The 25,830-nt window shown below is 43.3% G+C and overlaps 2 protein-coding genes across 3 annotated transcripts; both read left to right on the forward strand.

The window, feature by feature from the left end:
- Window positions 1–307: 307 nt before the first annotated feature.
- Window positions 308–4,762, forward strand: LAMTOR5 (late endosomal/lysosomal adaptor, MAPK and MTOR activator 5). The gene is made up of 4 exons (XM_074936310.1): window positions 308–368; window positions 1,546–1,607; window positions 2,604–2,721; window positions 4,145–4,762. The coding sequence occupies exons 1-4, from the start codon at window positions 334–336 to the stop codon at window positions 4,203–4,205; spliced, it is 276 nt and encodes a 91-aa protein (XP_074792411.1). The 5' UTR covers window positions 308–333; the 3' UTR covers window positions 4,206–4,762.
- A 152-nt stretch (window positions 4,763–4,914) lies between these two features.
- SLC16A4 (solute carrier family 16 member 4) lies at window positions 4,915–25,824 on the forward strand. 2 transcript variants are annotated; one of them, XM_074936309.1, is made up of 9 exons: window positions 4,915–5,816; window positions 8,041–8,153; window positions 10,140–10,272; window positions 11,096–11,239; window positions 11,866–12,027; window positions 12,728–13,315; window positions 14,255–14,466; window positions 15,826–15,919; window positions 19,806–25,824. In XM_074936309.1, exons 2-9 carry the CDS (start codon window positions 8,076–8,078, stop codon window positions 19,955–19,957), a joined length of 1,563 nt encoding a protein of 520 aa, XP_074792410.1. In that variant the 5' UTR covers window positions 4,915–5,816; window positions 8,041–8,075; the 3' UTR covers window positions 19,958–25,824. The 2 variants fall into 2 exon arrangements, with proteins under 2 accessions (XP_074792410.1, XP_074792409.1); XM_074936308.1 differs by lacking the exon at window positions 4,915–5,816 and adding an exon at window positions 7,108–7,393.
- The last annotated feature ends 6 nt before the right edge of the window (window positions 25,825–25,830 follow it).

Here is a 25,830-nt window from a genome sequence, read left to right on the forward strand (position 1 = left end):
GCGCAGGGCCGGCCGCAGCACGAAGCCCTGGCCCGAGGCGGGCTGAGGCCGGGCCGCGGCTCGAGCAGCCCGGGGCCCAGCGGAGGGTGGGCGGGGCGCCCCGCCAGGGGGCGCTGAGAGCCGGGCGGCCGCGCTCCCGCCTCCCGAGCCCCGGTCGCGCGCCTGCAGAGCCGCCGCGCGCCTTGGAAAATTTGACCCTCCTGAACCGCCGTCCGGGAGCGCGACTCGCGTCGGTCACGTGGGTGGGGCTGCGCAGGAAGGGCGGGCGGAAGAGGAAGAGGGAGAGACCCAGACCCCGCCCCCCCCCCCTCCGGGACAGCGCAGCCGAGCAGCATGGAGGGGACGCTGGAGCAGCACCTGGAGGACACGTACGTGCCAGGGACCGCGGGGGGCGGGGGAACGTGGGAGGAGGAACGCGCGGGGGGCGCTGGCTGGAGGGAGGGGGGAACCGGGGAGCACAAGGGGCGGGGGGTTCACTGGGGGGGGAGGAGAAGCGCTGGGGCGGGGGGGCGCTGGCTGGAGGGAGGAGGAAACGTGGGGAAGCACTGGGGGCGGGGGGTGCATTGGCGGGGGGGGGCGCTGGCTGGAGGGAGGGGGGAACCGGGCAGCACTGGGGGCGGGGGGGCATTGGTGGGCGACGGAGGAACGCTGGGGCGGGGGGGCGCTGGCTGGAGGGAGGGGGAAACGTGGGGAGCACTGGGGGCGGGGGGTGTATTGGCGGGGGGAGGAGGAACGCTGGGGTCGGGGGCATTGGTAGGGGCAAGGGGGAGCCCTGGGAATGCCAGGGGCACTGGTGAGGGGAATGAGGACTGTCGGAGGAGGGCTGGGGACACCTGACTGGTACTGGGAGGGGGGGTTGGCAGACACTAGGGGTGGGGTGGATGCTGGGGTGGGGAGGACGGAGCATTGGGGTTACTTGGATTGGGGGCATGTATTGGGTAAGTGGGCATTGGCATAGGAAGGATCTGCAATGGGCATACCTCGGTAGGTATGAAGAGGGAGTGGTGGGGTGAGAATGATTTCTGGTTGGTAGGAATTGGGGGTGATGATTTTATGGGGCACAGAGGGTAAGAATTTTTCAAGGGACTGGCAAGTGTTGCTCTTTTCTCCCCGGTAATTGAGAACCCTCTCTTCTTCCTCATCTCTCTTTTTTCTCTCTCCTGCTTCCATAGAGCAGGGTTTCCTGTTGACAAAAATCCTTGAGCTTTTCTGCTCTCTTGCTCCGATGGAAGCAAACCCCCATTCTGAACAGGGGATTCTCAGTGAGGCTTACCCCACTGCCTGACTGAGCTGTCATCAAATTAACCAGAATTTCTAAATAATGAAATGCATTTTGCAGTTATGAAAGTTTCTGCTTTCCCTCCACCCTGAACTGTTTTGACACCGTTTCAAAGGGAGTTGTCATCCTGTTACTGGGCTGAAAAGATGGCACTTCTTAAATTGTTTCAGATTTATGTGAGGCTCACACTGCGGTCTTGACTTCTTTTTCGTTTCTTTCCCCTCTAATACTTAAAAATTGCTGATCTCAGGTTTTGTCTTTATTAGAATGAAGAATCCCTCAATCGTTGGAGTCCTGTGCACAGATTCACAGGGCCTGAACCTTGGCTGTAAGTAACAAAGCGTTGGGCATATCCCTGCAATTTCTGTTTAAAAACTCTCCATTTCTTACTCCTTTAAAATCCTGTGTTTTATTCTTGCTTTCTCCTGTCCCAATACTTGAAATATCAAAGTGTACATGGTCTGTCTGCCTGCCTGCCTGCCTCTCTTTACCAGTGGTTGCCAACTAACTCATTTAAAAAAAAACTACTAATCTATATAGGAGGAACAACTAGCCTTTGTTTCAATAATGAAATTATTTGTATTGCTGTAGCTAGGGCTCCTTGGTGCTATGGACCAAGTTCCAGTTTGTCCTAGCACACACAACAATCTAAGTATAAGACACAGCTGTTGCTGATTTGGTAACAGATATCATCTGATCACTGGCCATTTAATTAAAAGGTGGGGACAACATTTGGAATGAGGCCCCCAAGAATGAATTGTAATTGTAAAGATTGCTGTTGACATAGGGGGGAGGGATAGCTCAGTGGTTTGAGCATTGGCCTGCTAAACCCAGGGTTGTGAGTTCAATCCTTGAGGGGGCCATTTAGGGATCAGGGGCAAAAATCGGGGATTGGTCCTGCTTTGAGCAGGGGGTTGGACTAGATGACCTCCAGAGATCCCTTCCAACCCTGATGTTCTATGGTATGTTGATGGGCTTATAGGTAAAAAGATTAGCCTCTTATTTGAGTTAAAATTAAAAGAATGGGTTTGCCTGAAATAAGGCAGCATTGGAAACTGAACGTTAGGGTATGCTGCAAATATGACTATGTAAATCCACCAAAATCACAGTTGTGATGACCATATTTATCTGGGAAGGGTACAGATAACATGGTGATGTACGCTGGCAGGGAAAACTCCTTTGAATGCTTTAGCAATTAGTGGGATAACTTGATGGGTTAAATTAGGGCACACAGTTCTACTAAATTCTTGGGCTGGCTGGTTATGTAATTACTGCAAAGTATTGAGGGCTTTTCAACTTACATAAAGACTTGTGTATTTTGTAGGTCGTGGAACCCTTTCAGATGAACATGCAGGTGTGATCTCAGTTCTAGCCCAGCAGGCAGCCAAACTAACTTCAGATCCTACTGATGTTCCTGTTGTGTGTCTGGAGTCAGATAATGGGTGAGCATCTGGAGTTGTATGTCTATCATTCCCTTTTCTTTTTGGTTTGCCCTGTATCCTAAAGATCTAATATTCCCAGAAGATCCTAATGATAGAACAGCCTCCTTCACTTCAAGGTGGTTCTGCTCACGTGTCCCTGGTTACAATGACAGATACAAGGCTAGAAAGCTTCACCCCCAGTGGCACATATGACAGCAACTCTAGGAAGGCCATTCTTGCCTCTCTCTGGAGCTTGAATGTGGATTACTTATTAAAATTGGGGCCCTAAGGCAATGGTGAATGTAACCTTGTTTCTATACCTACTGCATGCTTTAAAAAGCAGAGAGGCTGCTGCCAGATAAGGATACAATGCTACTTATTAGTCATTCCTGCATCATGTTTGTAATGGCTACTTAGACCTTACGATCCTGTTTTAATCCTCCTGAAAACTTTTCACAAAAGGGAGACCTGATTCCTAGGAATCTCCCATACTTCAAGCTTTTGGAGTATGTGGAGGTGTTGGAGTTAGGTGGGAAGATTTGAGCCCAAACTTTTTCAGAGTAGGCAGAGATGGAAAATGGAGTCCTAGTCCTTTGTGTATAGGATCTAGTCCAGGGGTCTTGGCAACATTTTTTTTGGTGGCCTCAGTGTGGCCACGAACTCTTGCTGGTGGCCGCTATGACACCTTTTCCTAAAATTCCTAATTAACTTTAGGAAAAACAAACAAATTTGCACATATACATGTCCAAATCATAGTAATTTATGTATGTAGGTATTTTTATTATTCAGTCTGTGAAACACCATGTACAGTTGTCTGTATTCTTTACTGGACCTAAACAGAAAAGAAACAAACAAATGTGCTTTGCATGTTCTTGGAGTTTTTGTTTGTTTTGCTTTTTTGGCTGCATTTTCTTTTCAGACTTGCTAGCTAGTAAGTCTGCATCTGTGAAAAGTAATATCTGTATGTTTATAGTCACTTTTCACAACAGCAGCCTTGTTAGCTAGGAGGCAGTGAAAAGTGATATTAAACATGCAAATATTGGCTTTTCACAATGGATTTACTCAGCCCTGGCAAAAGGGGGGGGGGGAGGCAAATGAAGCTGTGGATAGGGAGGCAGTGGGGGTCTAGGGAGGCAGCAGAGGCCAGTGCATTGAGGGGGATGGAGCCTGCTGCCCCTGGGAAGGTGGGGAACTCATACTGGCTGGCTCCAGAGGGGGGGCAGGGCCCAACCCCTGCCAGCAGCCCTGTGGGAAAGGCTGCAGCTGAAGAAAAGCCCCTGGTGGCGGCATTTGAGAAATGCTGATCTAGTCAGTGCTTCCTCTCTGACAGCATGCAGCAGATACTAAACTTCTGCTAGTGACCTGCAGATTAGCTGCAGTGTGAGAACTCTTCAGGACTGTAGTAGCTACAACTGTCTTAAGCAATGGTTTCTGTTTATTTCAGGAACATCATGATCCAGAAGCATGACAGCATCACTGTGGCAGTGCACAAAATGGCATCTTGACCTTTCATCCATCAGCTTGATTCTTTTCCACCCTTTGATCAACTCGTTGTTGGACTGCTCTATTTCCTCTGCTGATCTAATACAGAAAGTGCTTGCAGAACTAAATTTGGGCCAATCTTAAATATGTGGTAGCTTCCCTCCTTATTTAAACTGGTACTGTACTTCAGTCAGGGTCTTTAACTTCCAGCACAGCCCAGAATTTACTGTCAAGCATGGAATGTGGTTTAACTCACCTTGCTTGTGTAATGATCAGATACCCTAATCTGTGGCCTTACTTGTTGAATTCAATAAATTATACATTATAAAACACACAGCTGACTCTGTAAGCTTCAGTTGAATGCTGGTTTGTCTGAAGCTCAGTGACTAACTATAGAGAGAGAGACTTTTTTTAGATTCATCATCCTCCCCCTCCAACTAAGGTCATCTTACAATAAAGATCCCTTGCACTTCCCAATGTCTCTCAAACATCAAGCAAGCTCTAATTTTTTTCTAAGATAAACAAGCAGAAAAGTTTACTCATGCAGGTTGCATGTATACATCAAAGAAAGAGCCAAGCCCCATTAAGATTCTTTGTAGACACCTTTAATCCCATTGACTAAAAATACATACATTTATAAACAGTTTCCTTGTCTGTTACAAATGTCTTCGTTTAAAACTGAAGTTTTAAGTTTAAAACTTCACTACTTACGGCGTTTTGCTTCTTGGGTTACTGTTTGGACACTGGAAATGGATTTGTCAAGCTGTCAATTTCACATCAGGAGCCTCTAATGATACTGTTAAAACAGCAAAGGCTGCAGGGGAAACATTGTTTAAAAAGCCCCTCCCTTGGTGTTCAAGTGGAAACATTTGTTTTACCTATGGTAAAAGCTTACTTAAACCCAGATTTGAGGCCAAATTTGACCTGACTGTGTCCCAATTACTGAACCCATGGAGGTACACACATCTTTGCTGCATGATTTTAAATCAGTATAAGAAAGGTGGCTTTAGTTTCTCTTTAGTACTGATAGATAGGTAGTGGTGGCCTCAGAGTTGATAATGTCGACATCAACCAACAATACTAGACCCAGTGATTCTTAGCATGCTATTAGCCGGAAAATGGTGCAACCGTTAGTCCTAAGTCTCAGAGCAATACAATCCCTGACAGGGTCATGGCCAAAAGGATCCCTACTTTTCAAACTTCCTGTTTGACTGTTCCTTTTGCATTTGGTACCCTCAGGCCTCCTGTAGTGCCAATGGGGACTAAGTAGTACTCTTACAGCTCTGTTGATTATGGTCTCTCTCCATTATAGCTTTGACCAATACCTCATCAAGTCTTTTGTAAGGAAGTGAAATGTCCAGTAGTTTAATTTTTCAAGTGATCAATCATAGTTACCAAACAATTCATTAAAGAAAGTACAGTATATTCTTAAACGGTCCAGGATGCATTAAGATCCTCTTAGTTTCATTCTTATTTGGAAATACATGGTTCAGTGCCACATGTAGCTACATAGTTACTTAAGGGGAAAAGTTACATCTGCTGTCTGTGTCCACTCCTCAGCGAATGTATTCTCTCCCCCAGCCCTTCCATCAAACAGCACATACTGAGAAAAGCTGTCAACTATCTGCTATAAGGTAAGTTGTCAAATTTTTCTTTAAATTCATTTTCATGTTTATAGGCTCTTTGCCCTTTGTACAGATTGCTCTTAGCCGAGTGAGGGCTGTGGTATTTTGGAGGGGGTTTAAACACATTAATGATAGTGAAACAGTTGCGGCTGCTTTGCCAAATCTGAGATCTGACAGGATCTGTGCTGGGGATCACAAGCTTTTGGTGTTCCAATTAAAATAGGGTGGGGCACCGAATCTTTACACAGCAGAGTGGATAACTGCGTAAGGTAGAGGAATAAGGCAGGCTGAGCATAGAGGAGATTGGGTAACACAGGAATACTACAGTCCAGAATTGTGGGGGCTGGTAAGCTTGCTCCCATTGTGTTTCTGTTCTCATGTAGCAGATTTCCTAAGCCACTTCCAATGGGAGCCTCTACAGCCAGAAGAACCTCCATGCTGCTGCACTGAAGCTTATGTCACTCTTTCTGAAGTGACCTGAGCTGCCGCAGGAGAGCCTAGGATTGCAGATGAGGGCAGCAGGTCTCACCTGTGGCCACTGCTAATTAATAATCTCACTCACTGAGCTCTCCTCCCCTGTTTGCAGCACAAATCTGTCTGTGTATAAATCTCCACTGCAAAAAAGATGTTTTCCTTTAACAGTATGATATTACATGTTAGCTAGTCTACTGTAAAATCCTAGAGGAGATAAAGCATTACAAGATAACCAAGTGACATCAACATTTTATATTTATTTATATAGAGAGTTAGTATTCCGATAAGGTCTATCAGTGGTTGACCTTATCGGAATACTACAGTGCGTTGCCTCCACTAGGGTTTTACAGCAGGCTAGCTAATGCATGTTAGTTTCCCTGCAGTAAAAACACACCATTTTTGGCAGTGAAGACATTGCTTTAGCCTGGAAGCACTGGGGCAGGTGCCAAGCACCATGCCTCACTAGGGTCTCTAGGCAGTCCTTGTGTCAGGACTATACAACATTCAATAACAGTGAATTAAGAAATAAGGAATATGATCTTCCTTAAGCTACCTGATATACAGCAGGGAGGGAATCCTTCCGTCTCTGGTTCCCCATCTCTACCTGCTGTGATAGACACACACAAATTCAGATGTGGCTCCTGTACTGGAAGCTGGTTTTGTACACTGATGCCACCTACTGGGCAGCATGGTGACTAACGAGCAAAACCTCATGCCCACCCTCAAACCTTCCCTTGCAGTTTTTGGGCAGCGCTTTAAGGACTCAAATTTCCTCCAAGCAGGATACTTTTAGCAAACAGCTTCATTTCCCCACCCTCAGTCTTGGGTAAGGGGTGGGGCTGAAATGCCTTGGATATGCTAATTACTTCCTGAGGGAAGGGATAAAGTCCAAAAGGCCCTGCACTTAAGGGGGCTTTTTTTTTTCTAGCTCTGCCTCCTTTGCTTCGTGGCTTCTTTTAGAAGAATGAGCCCTGTGTTCCCTAGTACAGAGAGGAATTAAGGAACAGACTTGAACTAACTCAGGAGGCTGTAGCTAGCCCCAACAAATGAAGATAGATTATTTTTCTTAAATCTTATTTTTGCAGCATCTTATGCTATGCATCATCCAGACGGTAAGAGAAAAGCTTTGGGTTACAATCCCGCTAACCCCCTTGCAGGTCTCAGCTGTACTATGAGGCAAAACTCCTAGAGCAAACTCAGTAATGGACAGAAACCTCACAGATTAGTGGTGAAGGAATAAAACACCATAGAGGCAATGGGGTTGGGAAGAGGTTCAGAGGGGCACTGAGCGGGGTATAGTCACAGGCAGATGGTGAAGCAGGCTCCCTAGTTCTGGCACAGATTCAATTATGTATACATACGCCAAAGGAAACTTACCTGAACATGCAGGAGTCTTCTTTACTTGGGGACAGCTATAATCTAGAAATGAGTAAAAGGGTGGGAGTTAGAAGACCTGAGTTCCATCTCCACTCTGCCACAGTGTGACTGTGCAAACTTAAGTGCCTCTTTCCCAAAAGGTATAACAATGCCTAACCAGCTTTAAAAAGCAACTTGTGATCTCTGACTAAATGCAAAATATTGTCTCCCATGGTGGTAGCAGCAGAGGCTGGTGAACAGGAGGAAGGATAGATGGAAGCAAGTATCAGCTTTTGTTTTTAAAGTAGGTCAATCCTGCAAAGTGAATTTTGAGTCTTGTTTACCTAAAAGAGCCTGATCAGTAAGGTGAAGTGTGACTATTTCCTGAAATTCTCATTTTCAGGAGAAAGGAAGGGGGCAGAGAATCAGCCAACAGCAATGAAGGAGGAGGAGGAACAGCAACCCATAACTCCTGATGGAGGATGGGGATGGATGATAGTGCTTCACTTCTTTCTGGTAAGTAGAGAGAACCTTGTGGGACCCTCGGGAGTTAAGTCCTGGAGGAAAGAGATGCTTTCACAGGTTGTGTTCTCACACAGAATGCTTTTTAGACAACAAAACCAGCATATGATGCACACAGGGTTGATTCTAACATGCTCATGGCACAGACTAACATTGCGAAGGAGGGCTGGAGTCCTACTTTAATGAGTCTAGCACACTGGTCTCTAACTTTACACGTAGAGATTATGCTCACAGTGAAATGGGTAACTAGTTCTGAGAAAGGACTGATCTCTGTCCTTCATTAAAAAGCAGTTGGACTTGGTACTCTTTGCTTGTGACAGTTTTCTCTTCCCCTCCCTCCACCCCACAAGTCTCCAGAGGTACACATTGTCACTGTAAAGATCATACAGCTTTCCTATTACTTCTGGTAGCTTGATAACCATAGAGGAACCCAACTCCGGTCTCCTTCATGAGGCTCTGTGGGGAAAAAGGCCGCAGATCCTCAGCTAGTGTAAATGCAGTTACATCAATTTACAGCAGCTGAGAATCTGGCAGGGATGGCATTTACCAGAGCTGTTTTTTAACCCGGTAAAATCACGGTTTTTACCAACTAGTTAGCCCCAGTTCAAAGTATTTTCTATTTTAAAAAACTGTTGCATTAATGTACACCACATTGCTTAACCTTAGTTACATATTCAAAGTATGGTTCCATAAGGCAGAAGATTCTGAGATTAAATTTAGGTTGTTCTACAAATACAAATTAAAACTGCAGTATACATAATACTAAACTTCAGAATGTCTGTATACATTTTGGTTAGGTATTTTCTCAAGGTAGTTATAGATGTCATGACTCTTATTTTCATATTTATATTTAGCAATTTGATAAGTTTTTTTGCAATCTATATTTTTCAGTAATTTTCATTAGTATTCTAACAACAACTTTTTTTCCCAGTTTAAACTGGTATTTACCAGTGCTCTGTCCCAAACTAGTTTTTCCCAGGAAATTGCCAACCCTGGAATCTGGCTCACAGTCTGTATACAAGAATCAATTGCTAAGCGGCTGCAAAACAACAACGCATTTACCTGCAATTTGGACGTTAACATCAAGAAGTACATAGTTATTTCTATAAGCACATTTTGACCATGGATGTCAAAGCACTTCACAAGCTTGTTTAGCTAAGCCTCCAAGGTAGGGAGCCTTATATTACCCATATTTCAGAACATCACAGCTCAAACCAGCAATGCTATGAATAGGAGCCAGGCATCCCGACTCAAGTGTGTTCAGGATATTTTACTACCTGCTTATTTTCCAGTCAGCTACTGGAAAAAGAAAATTAGGCAGCATGGCAGTTTCTGACTGGGAAATCTTTCCAATGCTCATGCCAAAAAGCCAATCAGTTCTGATCTGTCAATGACTACTGAGATTTCCAAGAATTAAAAAACCACCCAAGTACTTATTAAATTACTGACAATAAGTGTTTAAGTATTTCAAGATTTTTTCAGTCTGTAGTTTTTATAAGAACTAGTTAGAAATATGCCAAATAGTGTTTAAAAATTCAGATTCCTTTGAACACATCTCAAGTGCAGTGCCATTCTGGTCTCTCGTTGGAAAAATGTCCATATTGTGTAGGCTTTGCTCCAGTTAGAACGTGGGCACCACTGAGACCTAGTCACTGAAAGTCTCTCTCACAATCCTACCAGACAAATGTCCCAATTTCTGCCACTAAGCAATGCTACTAGATGGCTTAGAAAGCAGCAACACTGTCCCATCCCAATATTGCAACTACTTGCAATAATGGGAGGAGGGAGAGGGAGTGTGTGTGTGTAATGTAATTTATAGGGGAGGAAAGGGAATTTTTTTCCTGACTCTAACTTGTCATCAGCTCTTCTCCCAATACATGAAGATTCGTCACAGTCCTGAGGAACAGGGAGAGGATATTGTGGCCAGGAATCTATTTCCAACTATGTGCAGCCTTTCACTTGTATCTGCTTTGGGTTTAGGTAAACGTGCTCGTGATGGGAATGCTGAAAACCTTTGGAATTTTCTTTGTGGTCTTTCAAGAAGAGGTGGGAGGCTCTTCAGAACAAATCAGTTGGATCGGCTCCATCATGTCCTCTCTCCGCTTCTCAGCAGGTCAGCAGGGACACGCAAGTTCAGAAAGTAGCAGAGGCCGGTCTACACTCTTTGAATTTTACGGCCATTTGATCGCATTAAACAGCGGACATTAAATGACCTGCCAAACTCCTAGTGTCTACGTGACAAACTAGTGCAATTGGCACATTTGTTGGCACTCCTAGAGAGTCCAGAAATTAACTGGGCCTGGATGCTGAACAACCTTCCAGGGCTAGAAGGCAATCACTCCAAAGCAGGGTTCAGTAGCACTAAAAGAAGCTATCAGTAGTACAATCATACCGGTTCTTTGACGACTTCCGTCTGAAGGACACTGACCCTTGGCTGACTATGGGGAAGTGCTCTTGTCTACACCAGCACTCTAGGGGAGCTGAACTGGTGGTGGTAGCACAGGGAAACCTTTAAAGAAGAGGGTTTGCATAAACACAGCGTTTGACAAGTCACTGTGCGTCTCTGTACAGGATTGGCCATGCTAATCCGATCCATTTAGTGCAGTATCCTACCTCTAATACCCAGTCTTTCAAAGTAAAGTAGTCTCTCTCCGACCATGAAATAATCCACCAATTTAACTGAGCAATGCTGTCTAAAGGGGGCAGGTTAAGGAAATCCTTCCTGACCATCTCCAAACAGGAGACTTGATTACCTTTCTCTCCACTATCCTACTTCATAGATCATAGCATGAGCGCTCCTTGCAGCTCTGATGGAATTCTCAGAGCAGGATCAGAGAATATCAAGAATACTATCCTAGATGATGATGTACCTTGAGCTATTGTGTTTTTTCTCTAGATCCTCCAACTGCTTACCTCACTACTGACTTATCTTCTAGGTCCACTGGTCACTATAGCCTGTGGGAAGCTGGGGGACCAGCTGACCTCCATCATTGGGGCAGGCCTAGTTAGCACTGGTTGTCTGATCAGCACACAGGCCACTAGTATCTCCTTCCTGTGTGCGTCTATGGGACTGCTATTGGGTGAGTGTAACTTCCTACAGCTCACAAGTTTCGCTCTGGCTGCCTTTCTGCCACTTTCCTGAGTGATGAAAGCCCTTACAAAAGTGCATCAGCAGATCCAGACAACTGTTAATCCATGTGGCTGCTTGATTATCCTATTGATATTAGTGTATCACCCAAAGGCTGCAAAAAGAAGACAATTTCTTCCCTGCAGGCTTTACATTCAGGAATGCCTAATGACAGTTTTGACTTACTACAGCCACTGTGTGAATTTCAGGTTGTTTTTTTTTTTAAACACCACGGGTGAAATCCTGATCACTAGGGCCAGGATTTTGCCCCACGCACCTTGGAGAGCCACGCCACTGCATTTTACCTGGGTTCCCAGAAAGCACTATTGCCAGTCACCAATCTCTGCTACTCTTCATTGTTTCTAAACAGGCACAGCTTGGGCATTTCCTTGTGTGCGTCACATCCACTCTCCTGCCACATATAGCAAGGACTCTCTTGTCTTTACAATACTGTTAGTTGAGGTGACTCATTGAGTTAGAGTTCTTGAATTAGAAGTTCTGCTCCTCACTTGCATGAGATGAAAATTCCACTCCACAAGAGTCACTGCTTGGGCACTGACCTTCTTTCTTCTATTTCAGGGCTGGGCTTTGCTTGCTTGTATCAAGCAGCTGCTGTGATGACTGCCAGGTACTTTAAAAAGCGACTGGCTCTATCCAATGCAATTGCACGCTCAGGAATGGGACTGACATTTGTACTAGCACCTTTCACTCAACTTCTGATAGATTTTTATGGTTGGCAAGGTAAATCGGTTTTACTTTCTCCACATTTCACCATCAGCACCAGGTACCTATCACTCAAGGTGACCTAGAAGGGATTGTTGTTTTAAAGATTGTGGGGTTGGTTTTTGGCACCTTCCGATAGAGAGGCTAAGCTACTTTGACATATCAGGAATGGCAACTCTGGTCGTCTTAAATCTTTAAGAGATCCTTCTTCCAAAATGTAATCAGTCACTGAAGTTATATTGGTGTTAAACAGTGACTATAAATTCCTCTCTCATTTGCTAAACTTTCTTGCAATGTTATACTTTCGCTGCTCATCGTGGAGTCTGCCAAATGAGACAAACTGAATTTTTAAGAATAGTAGAGGAGAAAAAAAACAAACCTTGAAACATATTTAGTTCTTTCCTTCCCCTTGTTTTAATTTATTAGGCAGGCAATGGGATGGAGAGTAGCTATGTTTCTTATCTGCTTCCCAGCTAGAGTCTGCTTTCTCTGTTTGTCATGACATAGGTTATTCACAAGAAGGAAGGTGATTTCACCTCAGGAAGAAATCTCACAGAAGGACTGATGCAAGACAAATGCTGTTTTTCTTGCAACAGATAATTCCGTGTGTTCAGTATGAAAAAGAGCCAATTCTAAACACAAATGTTTGAGTGTATTGATCACAGCATTATGGTGGGGGGAAAAACCACTTATCTTCCTTCCCCCTCTCTTCTCTCAGGTACCCTACTGATCTTTGGAGGGATCATGTTAAACCTTGTGCCTTCTAGTATGTTACTGCGACCTATTATCATCAAGAATCTCCAAGACTTTTCTGGTAGAAATGTAGACAGTGGATCATTAACACAAAGTAAACATCCAGCAACTCTTACAAGCCACCTAGATGAAATCAGTACCACAGAAACACAGTTTAATACTAGACTGGATTCTCCTATGCAAGATTCCACTGTCACAAACAGGCTCCAGTCAGCTGGAACATTAGGATCACTAGTTCCAGTGAACTCTGCTGGTCTGGAAGGGCCTGAGAGAGAAACCTCCAACTGCTACTCTCCTGATGGAGGCAGTGACAGAGACTGTGGCTATAACAACCTTCCACTGCAAAAGGAATGGAATTCCCACTTATGGCCAGTTCCCAGCAGGCAGCCTCTTCTTGATTTCTCACTGCTGAAAGATCCCTTCTTCTGTATTTTTGCCTGGTCATTTTTGTTCAGCCAACTGGCCTACTTCATTCCCACCTTTCACCTGGCAGCAAGAGCCAAAACCCTGGGCATAAATGGCATGGATGCCTCTTACCTCATTTCAGTGGCTGGTAGGCAAGAGTCTCCTAACCTTATTTTAAGAATATTTGTATTAACCCCCCGAGATCAAAAAACAGTGTAGCAGTCAGCCAATCCTGGCTTCTGTTGTGAAACACTTTGTTTGCATTTATGTAACAGTTGGAGAGGTCACAATGGCACACTACAAAGAATTTTACAGGCCTGCCTATTTTAAGTACAGCTGTTGTGCATGAAGGCTGTCTACCTCAAAAATCAAACTTTTCTAGTTTGTGGTGTGAGTGAAGATATTAAACTTCAAAACATGCAAGTAAGATAACATTAAGGAAAGTAGCTTCATTCTCAATTATTAGGTAAACTTTCTTTGTACAAAGAAAGTGCTCTGTAAAGTGCAATCAACATCCTTGGAATGTTATTTGGGCTAAAGAGGCAACTGATATAGATTAAGAGCAGGAATACAGGTAATGGATATTCAGTAGTAATCAATCAGCACTTTCCTGAATTTGAGACTATTTCATATAACATATCCAGAAGGTAATGTATATTTTATTAAAAGCAGCCCTGCACTTTTAAAAGTGTTCAATTTATGCCCTTTTTTGCTTCTTCATTATGGATTAAGGTGGGTTTTGGTTTTGTTTGATCAGGAATGCTAAGTTTGGTCATCTCTGATTTTGCTGGATGTCTTTGTACATGTCAGGTTTACTGTAACTCTCTCACCCCTTAATGTAATTAACAGAGCATCCTCTCTCCAGATGCCGACTGGATGCTTACCAAGCACTGAACAATCTAAGAATCCCATTCTCCTCTCTTGTGATGTCATATCCTAAATGTAAAACATCAGCAGAATTTTCTTGACAAACACTTCAGGCAAATGTTTTTGTAGATTATGAAGAATCAAGAGCCCAAAACCACTCCTGAACAATTTCTAAAAGATTTGGCTAGAGCCTTCACAAGAATTTTCTGTTTCTCTCTAGGGATTACAGAGACAGTCAGCCAATTGCTTTCTGGTTGGATTGCTGATCAGAACTGGATCAAGAAGTATCATTACCATAAGACTTACCTTATTCTGTGTGGCATCACTAACCTGCTGGGTCCTCTTGCCACATCCTTTCCATTACTTATGGTCTACACCATAAGCTTTGCCATATTCTGTGGTGGATACCTGGCTCTGCTGCTCCCTGTACTGGTGAGTAAAGGATCTCATCAAGAGGTAATACAGTAATGCTTTGCACTTCCAACTGAATATCTCAAACACCTGAAATCCTGTGGCCTGATTTTCAAGAGTGATGAGCACCCACAGCTGCCATAGATTTCAGCCTGAGGGCTGTGTGCTCAGAACTCTCAATATCAAACCACTGGGGACCTTGTTAGTTTACTGGTTTTAGGATTACACAGTCATTTGCAGGCCAGACACAGCAGAGGCACAGTATTAGGCACCTCAACCTATTTCCAGTGACCTAACTCAATCACTTGGCTTCCCAAGTCCTGTCTCTCAATGCCATAGTTCCATCTTAGGTATTGCACTCTGTCCAGTAAAGACGATAAGAACACTAAACTTCATTCATTTGTAACCTAAATCAAGATTGGTAAATGAAGGGCCTGCATTGTGCAGGAGGTCAGACTACACTATCATAATGGTCCCTTCTGACCTTAGTCTGATTCTGTTAAGGCAAACTGCAGTAGAATATTGTTGCATTTTCATGTAGCTATGTACCTGTACAAATCTTGCTTGTGCATCACATCCCAAGAGAGAGTGAGTTTAAAATATCTTCAAAGACAAAGATTACTAATATCAAATGTTTGTACAGCCAAGGGCTAGAAATGCATCAAGCATCCTAATGTCAATTTTGGGTTTAATTCTGTATGGACAAACTCTTTTCAAACTTTAACAGAGTGAAGGAGACTCCCCAGAGAAACACTTTTCATTCTAATGTGTCTGTACATTGTATAAAGTACACGTCTAACGCAACCTGATACAACGTGGGTTCACGTACAGCACAGTAAAACTCTGACACACTGCTCTGAGCAGAATGTTAAAGGGGTGGTCAGGGGCTTCCCTCCCCTCCACAGGGTCTGGGAGGCAGGAGCTGTGGGGAGGGATGGCTTTTGGGGGTCCCACAGTGGCCTGGGAGATTAGCGGGGTGCCAGGAGCAGCCTGCTCCACTTCCCTTGCCCCAGCTGTGTTGCTCAGGGGAGGGATCCCACCTCACTCACCAGCAGCAGCGGAAGCAGAGCAGCCCAGCCCCCCCAGCCAGGTGCCCCGCTTCCCACTGCAGGTGAGTGCGGAGAGTGTCCTCTCCCCCAACCTTCCCACAGTCACCAGCAGCAGGAAGCAGGAAGGAGTGGAGCAGGCGGGGGGTTTGGATAGGGGTCAGAGCAGGGGGTTTGGGGTGATTAGAGACAGAGGCGGTCAGAGAACAAGGGGGGCCAAAGCAAGTTCAATACAATGCAGTCTCACCTATAACACGATGAGATATTTTTGTCTCCCGAAGACCGTGTTATATCGGGGTAAAGGTGTAATAGTAATTTCTGGTTCCATGAACAGGTAGATCTTGTAGGTGTCCCCAGACTCCACAGTTCTTTAGGATTTGCCTCATTCTTTGCTGGGATAGCAACCATCGCTGGACCTCCTATAGCAGGTAACATATAAGCAATATTTTCCCTCTATCCTCTTGACAGAAAATACTTAGTTCTTCTCTAGCATCGAAGTACTTACTAGGAAACATTTGAGAGCCAAGGTGAAAGATGACACTTTTCTTCAAAAGGTAAAACTAATTCCTAACAAAAGCTGTAACTTGCAAGTGAATGAGTTAATGGTGGTAAAGCACAGAGCATTTTCTTTAGCTCTGACCCTCCCTTCAGAAGAAGAATTGTATGCATCTAAAGAAGAGTAAAAAACTATGACTTTACCAGACTCAAACTGTTATTTCAGTTTAACTTGATGCTGAAGGGGTGATGTGGTCCCAGCAGCATGAGGGGTAGGTGCTATATTTGCAGTGCTTTGCATAGAGCAGAGGGGACCGAAATGGTTCTAGTTGTCATCTCCTGACTTGACTAAGGATTCAAAATCTTCTCTGCTAAACAGCTTACATAGGCTCAAATATAAGCCTTCTCCCTCCCCTCCCCCAAAATACCATCTTATTCTATATATAGTGTGGGGCACATTTTGGGTGCTATATTGAATATTTTTATTAAAGTCATATTTCTTTATCCACTTAAATTGAGGGGGAATTGGCATGTTTCATGCACCTCTGCTCAAGGCAAAGCCTGTCCTTCACATCTGGATGTGGGATCAGTATCTTCAGCTATCCCCAGGCTAGTGTTTTACAGCGTATGGATAAAACTGCCAGGTCAAATACCAGTGAGTGAATAGCATTAGGTCATCTATCTTGTTCCTTGTATGTATCCCCACCCAATGATCTGCTTCATTCCAAGTCTGCCTCAAGCACCTTATGTTGGGAATTACTTCACTTTGTGTATTTTCTTTGGTCTACGCATCATACATGGCGACTGCACTTTCAGCTGCTTGTAACATATATCCACTAATTGGTGATGTCTCCTTTATTTCTAACAATAGAATTTTTTATAACACACTAACCATTGATAGTTTATTTTTGGGGGGGGGGGGAACAGGGGAGTGCAGGAGGAGGGTGCAGACTATTCGTATAGCAGCTCCTGGCAGTCCAAGTCCTGCCAATACAGCTGAGATGGGAAAGGGCCAGCAATAGGAGGAAGAGGAAACCAGGCAGAGGAATGAAGCAATCTAATTTTTCCAGCCCCCTCAATTGTGTGTCCCATAAAGATTTTGGGGGGGAAGGGAGAAAGAGATAGCTCAGTGGTTTGAGCATTGGCCTGCTAAACCCAGGGTTGTGAGTTCAATCCTTGAGGGGGCCATTTAGGGACTAGTCCTGCTTTGAGCAGGAGGTTGGACTAGATGACCTCCTGAGGTCCCTTCCAGCCCAGATATTCTGTGATTCTATAGGATCAAGCACATGATTGTATGTTCAGGGTACAATCCTATGATCCAAGATTTTCCCCTGAAATCAAGCCACTTAAGTGTGAAGGCTGCATATGCTAAAAAATTTGCTCCTTGCACTTCACACTGAAAGTTAATTCTGGTGAAAATGAATGAGGCTTGTTACTGCTATAAAAGATGGGTCTAGGGTTTCTCTTCCTTTGACTGTGATTAAATGAATTATTCCTAACTTATCTACAGTACTGAAGGTTAATTTAAAAATTTCCATAAACTCAAAGCATCTACTACTCCTAATACAATATACACTATACACAACACCAAGAAGAGGTGAAGGATGCATATTCTACAACAACAACAAAAAATCAAAACAAATACTAGAAAAAGAGCTACTTACCTGCAAGACTCATTTCCCAATTCTTACTTCTAGATCTAAAGTCAAAAGCAGTGGTTGAACACCCAGAGCTAAAAAGGCTGAAGCCTCACCAGCAAGTAGGGACCACTTACCTGCTCATCATACAAGGGACACCTGTTTAAGTGGTGAAAACTGACATTCTAGAAACAAAATTAAAGATAACACAGGAGAACAAAACAGGCTGATTCTTAGAGGCACAAACAAGCATAGGAAGAGAACCATGTTAAGCTTCACAGGAATAATACAAACCAACTACCATGCTTTTAACAAAAAACAGTTACGATTCAAAGCAAAAAGCCAATTTGCAGAAAAAGAGCACAGCAGGCACCTCCAGCTCCATGAGTGGTGATAAAAGGAATGATAGCTATACTTAAACATATAGCAAAGGCATATGCTGTGAGGGGTTAGAGTGTTAAGTTACGGAGGAAGGATTTATCAGCACTACTTACGTTTAGAGCAAAGATGCTTTTCTAGATTTCCACAGGAAACTTTGCATCCCCTTCAGTTTCTCTCCAATTCACAGACTAATCTTTCTGTAACTGAGCGGTTACCTGCAATCTGCTTTCTCCAGCCAGTAAGCAAAAAGAGAAATGATTAAGATAGCTCTCTGTGATCAAAGTCTCTCAGGTGTATGTGCTGCAGAATGTACTGTAATGCCAGCTGGTAAGAGGTGGTAGGCAGGCACCACCTACTGATGAATTTGAAAACAGCTGAGTTGCAGGGAAAACATGAATGTGTGTTCTTTCCTTTAATGTTAAGTAGGTATTTTTCAGTAAGCTATACCCATAATGGGTTTAAAAACTGGAGCTCATGTCATTTCATTCTGGACATCTTAATCCCATGATTACAGAGCTTAAGTAACGCACCATCTAACAGGTTTCAGAGTAGCAGCTGTGTTAGTCTGTATCCGCAGAAAGAAAAGGAGTACTTGTGGCACCTGAGAGACTCTCAAATAAATTTGTTAGTCTTTAAGGTACCACAAGTACTCCTTTTCTTTCCACCCAACTTTTGTACAGCAAGCTTTTGTACAATATGAAGTCACCACGTCCTATGAAATAAAGCATTTACCTCATCCCATTAGATTACAGATAACATCTAAAACCTACAAGTTCAGGAAGGGCCCAAACAATATCCCTGAGAAAATGAGACAAGATGTCACTGTAGTGAAGTGATGATGTAGGGAATTGAAATATCCCAATTAGTTAACTTGAGTTCAGAGCAGCAGTTAGTGAGATGCAACTATGGGCTCATAAGCGCCTATTAGCCTTCATCTCTTAACATGGCTATTAAAAACCTTAATTACATTTAAAAATGATTTTTCCCCTCTTCATATTTTCCTATTTTTATTCACATCTAAATTTGAGAAATTATTTTTCTATTACTGTCTAGGCTCTCCCCACACAGACAGAACCACCAATTAAAACAGCCATGTGGCTAAGGAAAAGTAGGGGCTCTTACATATTTCTTCCAGATTGGAGACTAGTTTTAGAACCTCTGATATACTGGGCCATATCCTGAACTGGGGTAACTCCACTGGCTTCCATGGATCTGGCTCATCAAGTCTTCGTGTTATCACCATGCCTTGTATATCCAAGTGTCTGTCTACACTGCAGTCAGAGGTGTGACTGCAGCACATGCAGACATAGCTTGAACAGTGGCAACACAAGGATGTCACGGTATTCACCAGCAGTGGCTTTTTCCAAGTTAAATAATGTTTTTTACCACCTGTGGAAAAAAACTAGTTAGTCCCATTTAAAGTATTCTCTATTTTAAAAACTCTCATTAAAACACACCACATTCCACTTTGATTCAGAGATTGATTTAGGGTTGTACAAATAAAACAAACCTGCAGTAGGCATAATGCTAATATGTAATCTAATACTGACCATTGGAATGTCTGGAATGCATCCAGTGAAGTGAGCTGTAGCTCACAAAAGCTTATGCTCAAATAAATTGGTTAGTCTCTAAGGTGCCACAAGTCCTCCTTTTCTTTTTGTATGCATTATGGTTCAGTATTTTCTCAGTGAAGTTATGAGTCATAGCTCATTTCAGTTTTCTATGTTAATAAACCTTCCAGGGTATAATAATATGTGGGAAAGTCCAGCAGCTTTAATAACTGAACCCTCATCCATTGCAGGTTGGCTGTATGACTACACTCAGACATATGCCTGCTCCTTTTTCTTTGCTGGAACCTGTTATCTCATCGCACCCATTTCCTTCTTCTTTGAGCCTTCAGCCCATAAGTGGAAGCTACGGAAAGAAGCGGAGTTGAACAAAGTGAGCACTTAGTGGCGAGGCTCTGCTGCAGTTGAAAGAAAAGAAGCCCGACTTCAGTATATGATCAGAAGGTGATAATTAGGACAGACTTTTCACTAATTAATAAAACATGGCAGAAAAATGAAAATGGACATTTGTCGCAACAAAAGACTCAAATGATCTTATTGTCCATAAATGTTACTTCATGAGCAAGTGGTGTTTAAAATCAAGATGAGCCCAGCAAGATATGCATTTTGGCTAAGACTTTTTGTTCCTAAAATATCCTCAGTTTGCCATGAAGTCTAGTCATCGCTTAAAACAACTTCACTGCTTCTGTTCTTCCCCCAGTGTACATTATCTCATATGTTTAACATGATTAGTAAGAGCCTTTGTATCATTTCTGCTTTTCCAGCTTGCTTAGCCAGTGTCCTTAGCCTGAAGGGTTATCTAAACCCAGTCAGCCCAATATAGAGAGTTAAAAACTGACTCACCTTTCAACATAAAGCAGATGAGACCCTCAAAAGTGCTAAAACATAGAGGATCTCGTTAATTAGGTTAAAAATAACTGGAATAATGATCCGGGGAAGAGAGTGCACTAAAGAGGATTAAATTTAAGCTTCAGCAAAACAAAGAGGGAGTCCACAAAAACCGGTTTTTCTGCACCAAGAAAACACTGTGACTGCTAAAAGTTCTCCTGACCATTGGCATGGTACATCTTTGTTAACACACAGGATGGAACCAAAAGTAATTTAATTAAAGAAGGCACTATGATATGATAAAGTTAAATTCAATCCTCTTTTCATACAATATAACCAATTGTTATTTGATGTGCTGGGTATATTTTCATTAAAAATTTGGCAGCACAACTGAAATTCCTGAGTTGGAAAAAAAAACCTAGAAAAGGAACAGGACTAGAAGAGAGACCCTTTGATACAGAGAATGGGGAAACCAGCAACTCACTTCTAGCCCCATAAGTTATCATACTCCCGTATAATGCAAAAGGGAAGGTATATTGGGTCAGATGGTCTTTTCCTGTTATTTGTATAATAGTCCCCTGAGGCCCAATCCAGACTGTACTTGACACTGAGCAAATGACTTAAGATAATTTTTGGTCCAAAGATTTTACTATCGAAACAGAAAAAAAATGGGTGGGAGGTATAGAGGTGAACACATTTGCTCAACGTTACACAGAAGGTAAGCAGCAAGCTACAACCAGAACCCAGGTCTCTGGGCTACCCAGTCGGGTGCCTTGTGTACCAGGCCACACTGCCTAATGTGTCATACAATAGCAGGTTTAAAGGACTGCAAGGCAGATATCAAAGGCTCCTCCGATCTCCACATCCTCCAAGTGACTGGGACATGCACACACTACATGCAGCTGTCAGAGCCAAGGCAAAAATCTTAGCTTAACCTTATCTTGTTGGGCCTACGTATTAAATGAGTCTCCAGATAGTCTTATTTTACATTCCATACAGAAATAGAAAAAAAAACTGGAAGAATTAAGAGGTGTGTGCGCATTGCAGGGAATATATTCCTACTTTCTGGGAATATTCAGAGGTTCCATCCTTAGGAGAAAGGCAAAAAACTCTAGATACCTGTGTATGTGCTCTAAGGGGGAAGTGTGGTGGGGGATTTCTCTTAACTCATAGCAATCAGGGCAGCTCTTTCCACACGAGCAAGCGTCACTATCGTTAAACATCTAATTCCATTTATGCCCCAAAATATCGTTAGTATCCTTAAATATTTGGGCATATTGTATTTCTGTTCTCACTTAGCCTCCATTCTGTGTGTTTATCTAGACACTTCACACCAGTCTGAAGGTAGCAGAACGAGAATGTTTAAAGTGATCTCTGAAGGGCAAGACCTAATACAGCAGCTTTAGCTTTCTTCGCACTGCAGTGACTTCAAGCTTTGCAATATCTATCACCAGCTATTTGAACACTTATTAATTGATCTGGAATCTGCAGTATTTTTAAAAGAAAATTATTTAGGTCAATGGCACAATCCATTTTCCACCATTAAAAGAATTTTCCATTACAGAAACCTCTAACATGTAATTTCAAGTATGAAAGCAAGTGGTGTATATTTAATAAAAAACTACTGAACATTACAAGTTTATTAAGGATCTAAGACATTGCTGAAGGCAAGAAGATTCACTTAAGGATAAAGGGCCAAATTCAGCCCTCATCTAACTCCACTGATTTCACAGAAAATCTGTGCCTGCTTATAGCAGGGAAAAATTTGGCTTTAAATCTGCAAAATTTGTCAAGTATAAATATTAAGGTACCTGATTTTTCAAAGATTCAGAGCACTCATAGTTTCAAATAATTTCAATGGAAAATGAGGCAATGAACACCTCTCATAGTCAGTCCATTAATCTCTAACTGTAGCACCAAATGTTACCCTAGGATTTGGTTGTGTGAACTAACTCTTAAATCCACGACACAAGACATATGTACCAGACAGGGATTTCTAAGGGTCCTCTTTCAACTCAGTGCGGTTCTATAACATGTTCAAGGCAAGGAAATTCTCTTAAAGATAGTGGGTCAAGTTCAGCTCTCAGCTAACTCTGCTGATTTCAAAGAAACTGTGCGTGCTGAAAGAGAGCACCTCCAATGAGTTAAATAGGCTTCAAAATCTTTTTTAAAGACTAAGAGCAGGTATTTTGTGGGTTACTCCTAGGTTATATCTACACTAGCAGCACTGTGATGGTATAACTAGACTGGTAGATTATACCAGCAAAGCTCTCTTAGTGAGGATGCAGTTTATATCAGCAGAACTGCCCTTTTGCTAGTATAGCTTATTCCAGCCCCCTTGAGGAAAATAATTCATATCAGCAAGAATTCAGTTTGCCAGTATAACTGTGTCTACACTAGGGGCTTTTGCTAGCACAGCTATGATGGTAACAAATCACTCCTCATCAAATCCCTGACCTGCACAGCTATGCCATCAAGATTTTGTTGTGTAGACCTGACCTCAGATTAACATTTTGGGACAGATGCTTTTGTCTCAATTTTCAAAGTGCCTGAGGTTCTATATGTCTATAAAATTGCATGTTAGAAATGCGTTAAAACAGAGCTAACTGTCTTGGACAGGGCTGAAGACTTTTTAACACCTACTCCTCTGAGGCCCACGCACACTAGCCTGGACGTAGAACACCTAGACTGCCATATACCTTTATCTTCACTATGATTCTGTGAACGCCAGGCAAGACTAACGTGGCAGCTGTGTAGCAGCATTCACTAATGCCAGTGGGAGAAGTGGTAGATACGCTGGAGGGTAGGGATAGGGACCTAGACAAATTAGAGGACTGGGCCAAAAGAAATATGATGAGGTTCAACAAGGACAAGTGCAGAGTCCTGCACTTATGATGGAAGAATCCCATGCACCGCTACAGACTAGGGACCGAATGGCTAGGCAGCAGTCCTGCAGAAACGGACCTATGGGTTACAATGGATGAGAAGCTGGATATGAGTCAACAGTATGCCCTTGTTGCCAAGAAGGCTAACGGCATTTTGGGCTGTATAAGTAAGGGCGTTGCTAGCAGATCAAGGGATGTGATCATTCCCCTCTATTTGAGATTAGTGAGGCCTCATCTGGAGTACTGCGTCCAGTTTTGGGCCCCACGCTACAAGAAAGACGTGGGAAAATTGGAAAACGTCCTGCGGAGGGCAACAAAAGTGATTAGAGGAGAGGCTGAGGGAACTGGGATTGTTTAGTCTGCAGAAGAATGAGGGGGAATTTGATAGCTGCTTTCAACTACCTGAAAGGGGGTTCCAAAGAGGATGGATCTCGACTGTTCTCCGTGGTACCAGATGACAGAACGAGGAGTAATGGTCTCAAGTTACAGTGCAGGAGGTTTAGATTGGATATTAGGAAAAACTTGTTCACTAGGAGGGTGGTGAAGCACTGGAATGGGTTACCTAGGGATGTGGTGGAATCTCCTTCCTTTGAGGTTTTTAAGGTCAGGCTTGACAAAGCCCTGGCTGGGATGATTTAGTTGGGGATTGGTCCTGCTTTGAGCAGGGGTTGGGACTAGATGACCTCCGGAGGTCCCTTCCAACCCTGATATTCTATGAATGCAGGATCGGGTTCCCAGGTGCTCCATCTTGCTTTTCACTTTGAAGTGGTCATTACACTGCACCTGCAATGTGCATGATCAAACAGATATCAATAGGCCACTGAACACCTTTCAGGGAGTAACTGCTTCCATTAACAATGATTGAACCAATGACAAAGGCTCTATCGCCTCATTATCCTGAGCCATGCAATTCATTTCTTCCTCTCCCAAGCCTACCTTTTGCATGTTCTTAGGCTCCCCTTAGATGCTTTCATGAGGAAGAGCGAAATACAATTCTTATAATCAATGAGACTTATAGGAGTTGATTCATATTGTTGTTCTTATACTTGAGGATCTAAGAGCAGTTTTTGGGAGATGGTGAAGTGAAAGACCAAAAGGATAAATACCACATCCTAAGGTACAACCAGACTCAGAATGGCAACAAGACTCACTGGGGTGATAAATCATTCCTTCAGCCTGGGATATTCAAAGGTGCCTAATTGAGTTGAGTGCTTACTTCCTTTAATTTCAATGAAAGCAGTTCCCTTAGCCTTCACTGAAAAGCCTAGTTCTATTAGATCCAAGCTCCTCCTCAAAAAAAGGTCCAAAGGGGAAGGTCTTTAGTTGGTATTTTTCATCAGCACAAGATTTGGAAAGAGTGATCAAAATATGAACTCAGGATTTGTCCAATGGAATAGTCACAGTATTATGCTCCTGAATAAGAATTACTGCTGGGTTTTGGGGTACTCAAATGTGCCATAAATCATTAAAATAGATCCCAGCCAATTTAACCATTGTGTGACTATAACCCATTTTGCAAGTTATAGTAAAAAAAAAAAAAAAAAGTTTCCTTTTCATGGAGTCTGATGGGCCATTTCAGTGTGAAAGAAAATGTAGTGCTCAGGAAGAATTCCTGTTAGACAGCTCTAGATGCTACTGACCCAGTGACCAGGCCGAGATACTGTGAGTTCCCTTATACCTCCTTGGCTGCTTGCACCTCACTCCTGACCCAAAGGGGCCATCTAAGTGTGAAAGGAGAGCTCATCATCATTGCCCACTGAAATCCTTGCCCTTGCTGCTGAAATTGCCAGTGAGGGCCAGTTAGGGCTGTTTAGTGTCAAATGTGGTTGTAGTTTGTTATATGGACACCTGTCGAAGCTGGATTAAGACCCTATTGATTTCATAGGTCATGCTTAAAGATTCAGAGGGGTGAGAATGTCATGGATACCGTAACTTTTGTTTCTCAATGATTTCAATGTGGGAAGGCTCTAGGTGGGTCACACCCCATTGGTCCAGAGGGGAGGTAGTGTCAGAGAGAAAGCCAGCCCCACACTCACCGCACAGCAGGGGTATGGCCAGAAATTTGAGTGAGTGGTACTGTGGCCTGACACATGGAGTTGCAGCAACACTCACTGCTGCCCACGCCTGGAGTGAACGCAGGTCGGGCTCACACTCAACTCCCAGACCCAGACCCATGGGACAAGAGCTGCTGTCATCTGGGGCGAGTGTGGTCAGGCTCACTCTCTCTCCAGCACAACCTCCCCTCTCCCCTCCCATTCAGGCCGTCCCCTTCCACCATGCCAGGATTAGTGTTTAGTGCCAGGGCAGAAGGTGCTGCTGTGGGTGGTCATGGCAAGGAGGCAGGAGCAGAGGAGAAGGATGCTGGCCTATGATTATAGCAAGGTACAGCTGAATTTCATTTGTCACAGAATTTTTTAATCAATCAGCACAAAATCCTTGACTTTTACTAAATTTATTGTGACTACTCTGATTTTTGATAAAAATGCAGTAACAAATCTAAAACCTTAGTCATGGTGAACAGCCAAGATTAAAAAAATTTTTTAAA

This window comes from Natator depressus, chromosome 21, assembly GCF_965152275.1.
Source record: "Natator depressus isolate rNatDep1 chromosome 21, rNatDep2.hap1, whole genome shotgun sequence".
Classification (NCBI taxonomy): domain Eukaryota; kingdom Metazoa; phylum Chordata; order Testudines; family Cheloniidae; genus Natator; species Natator depressus.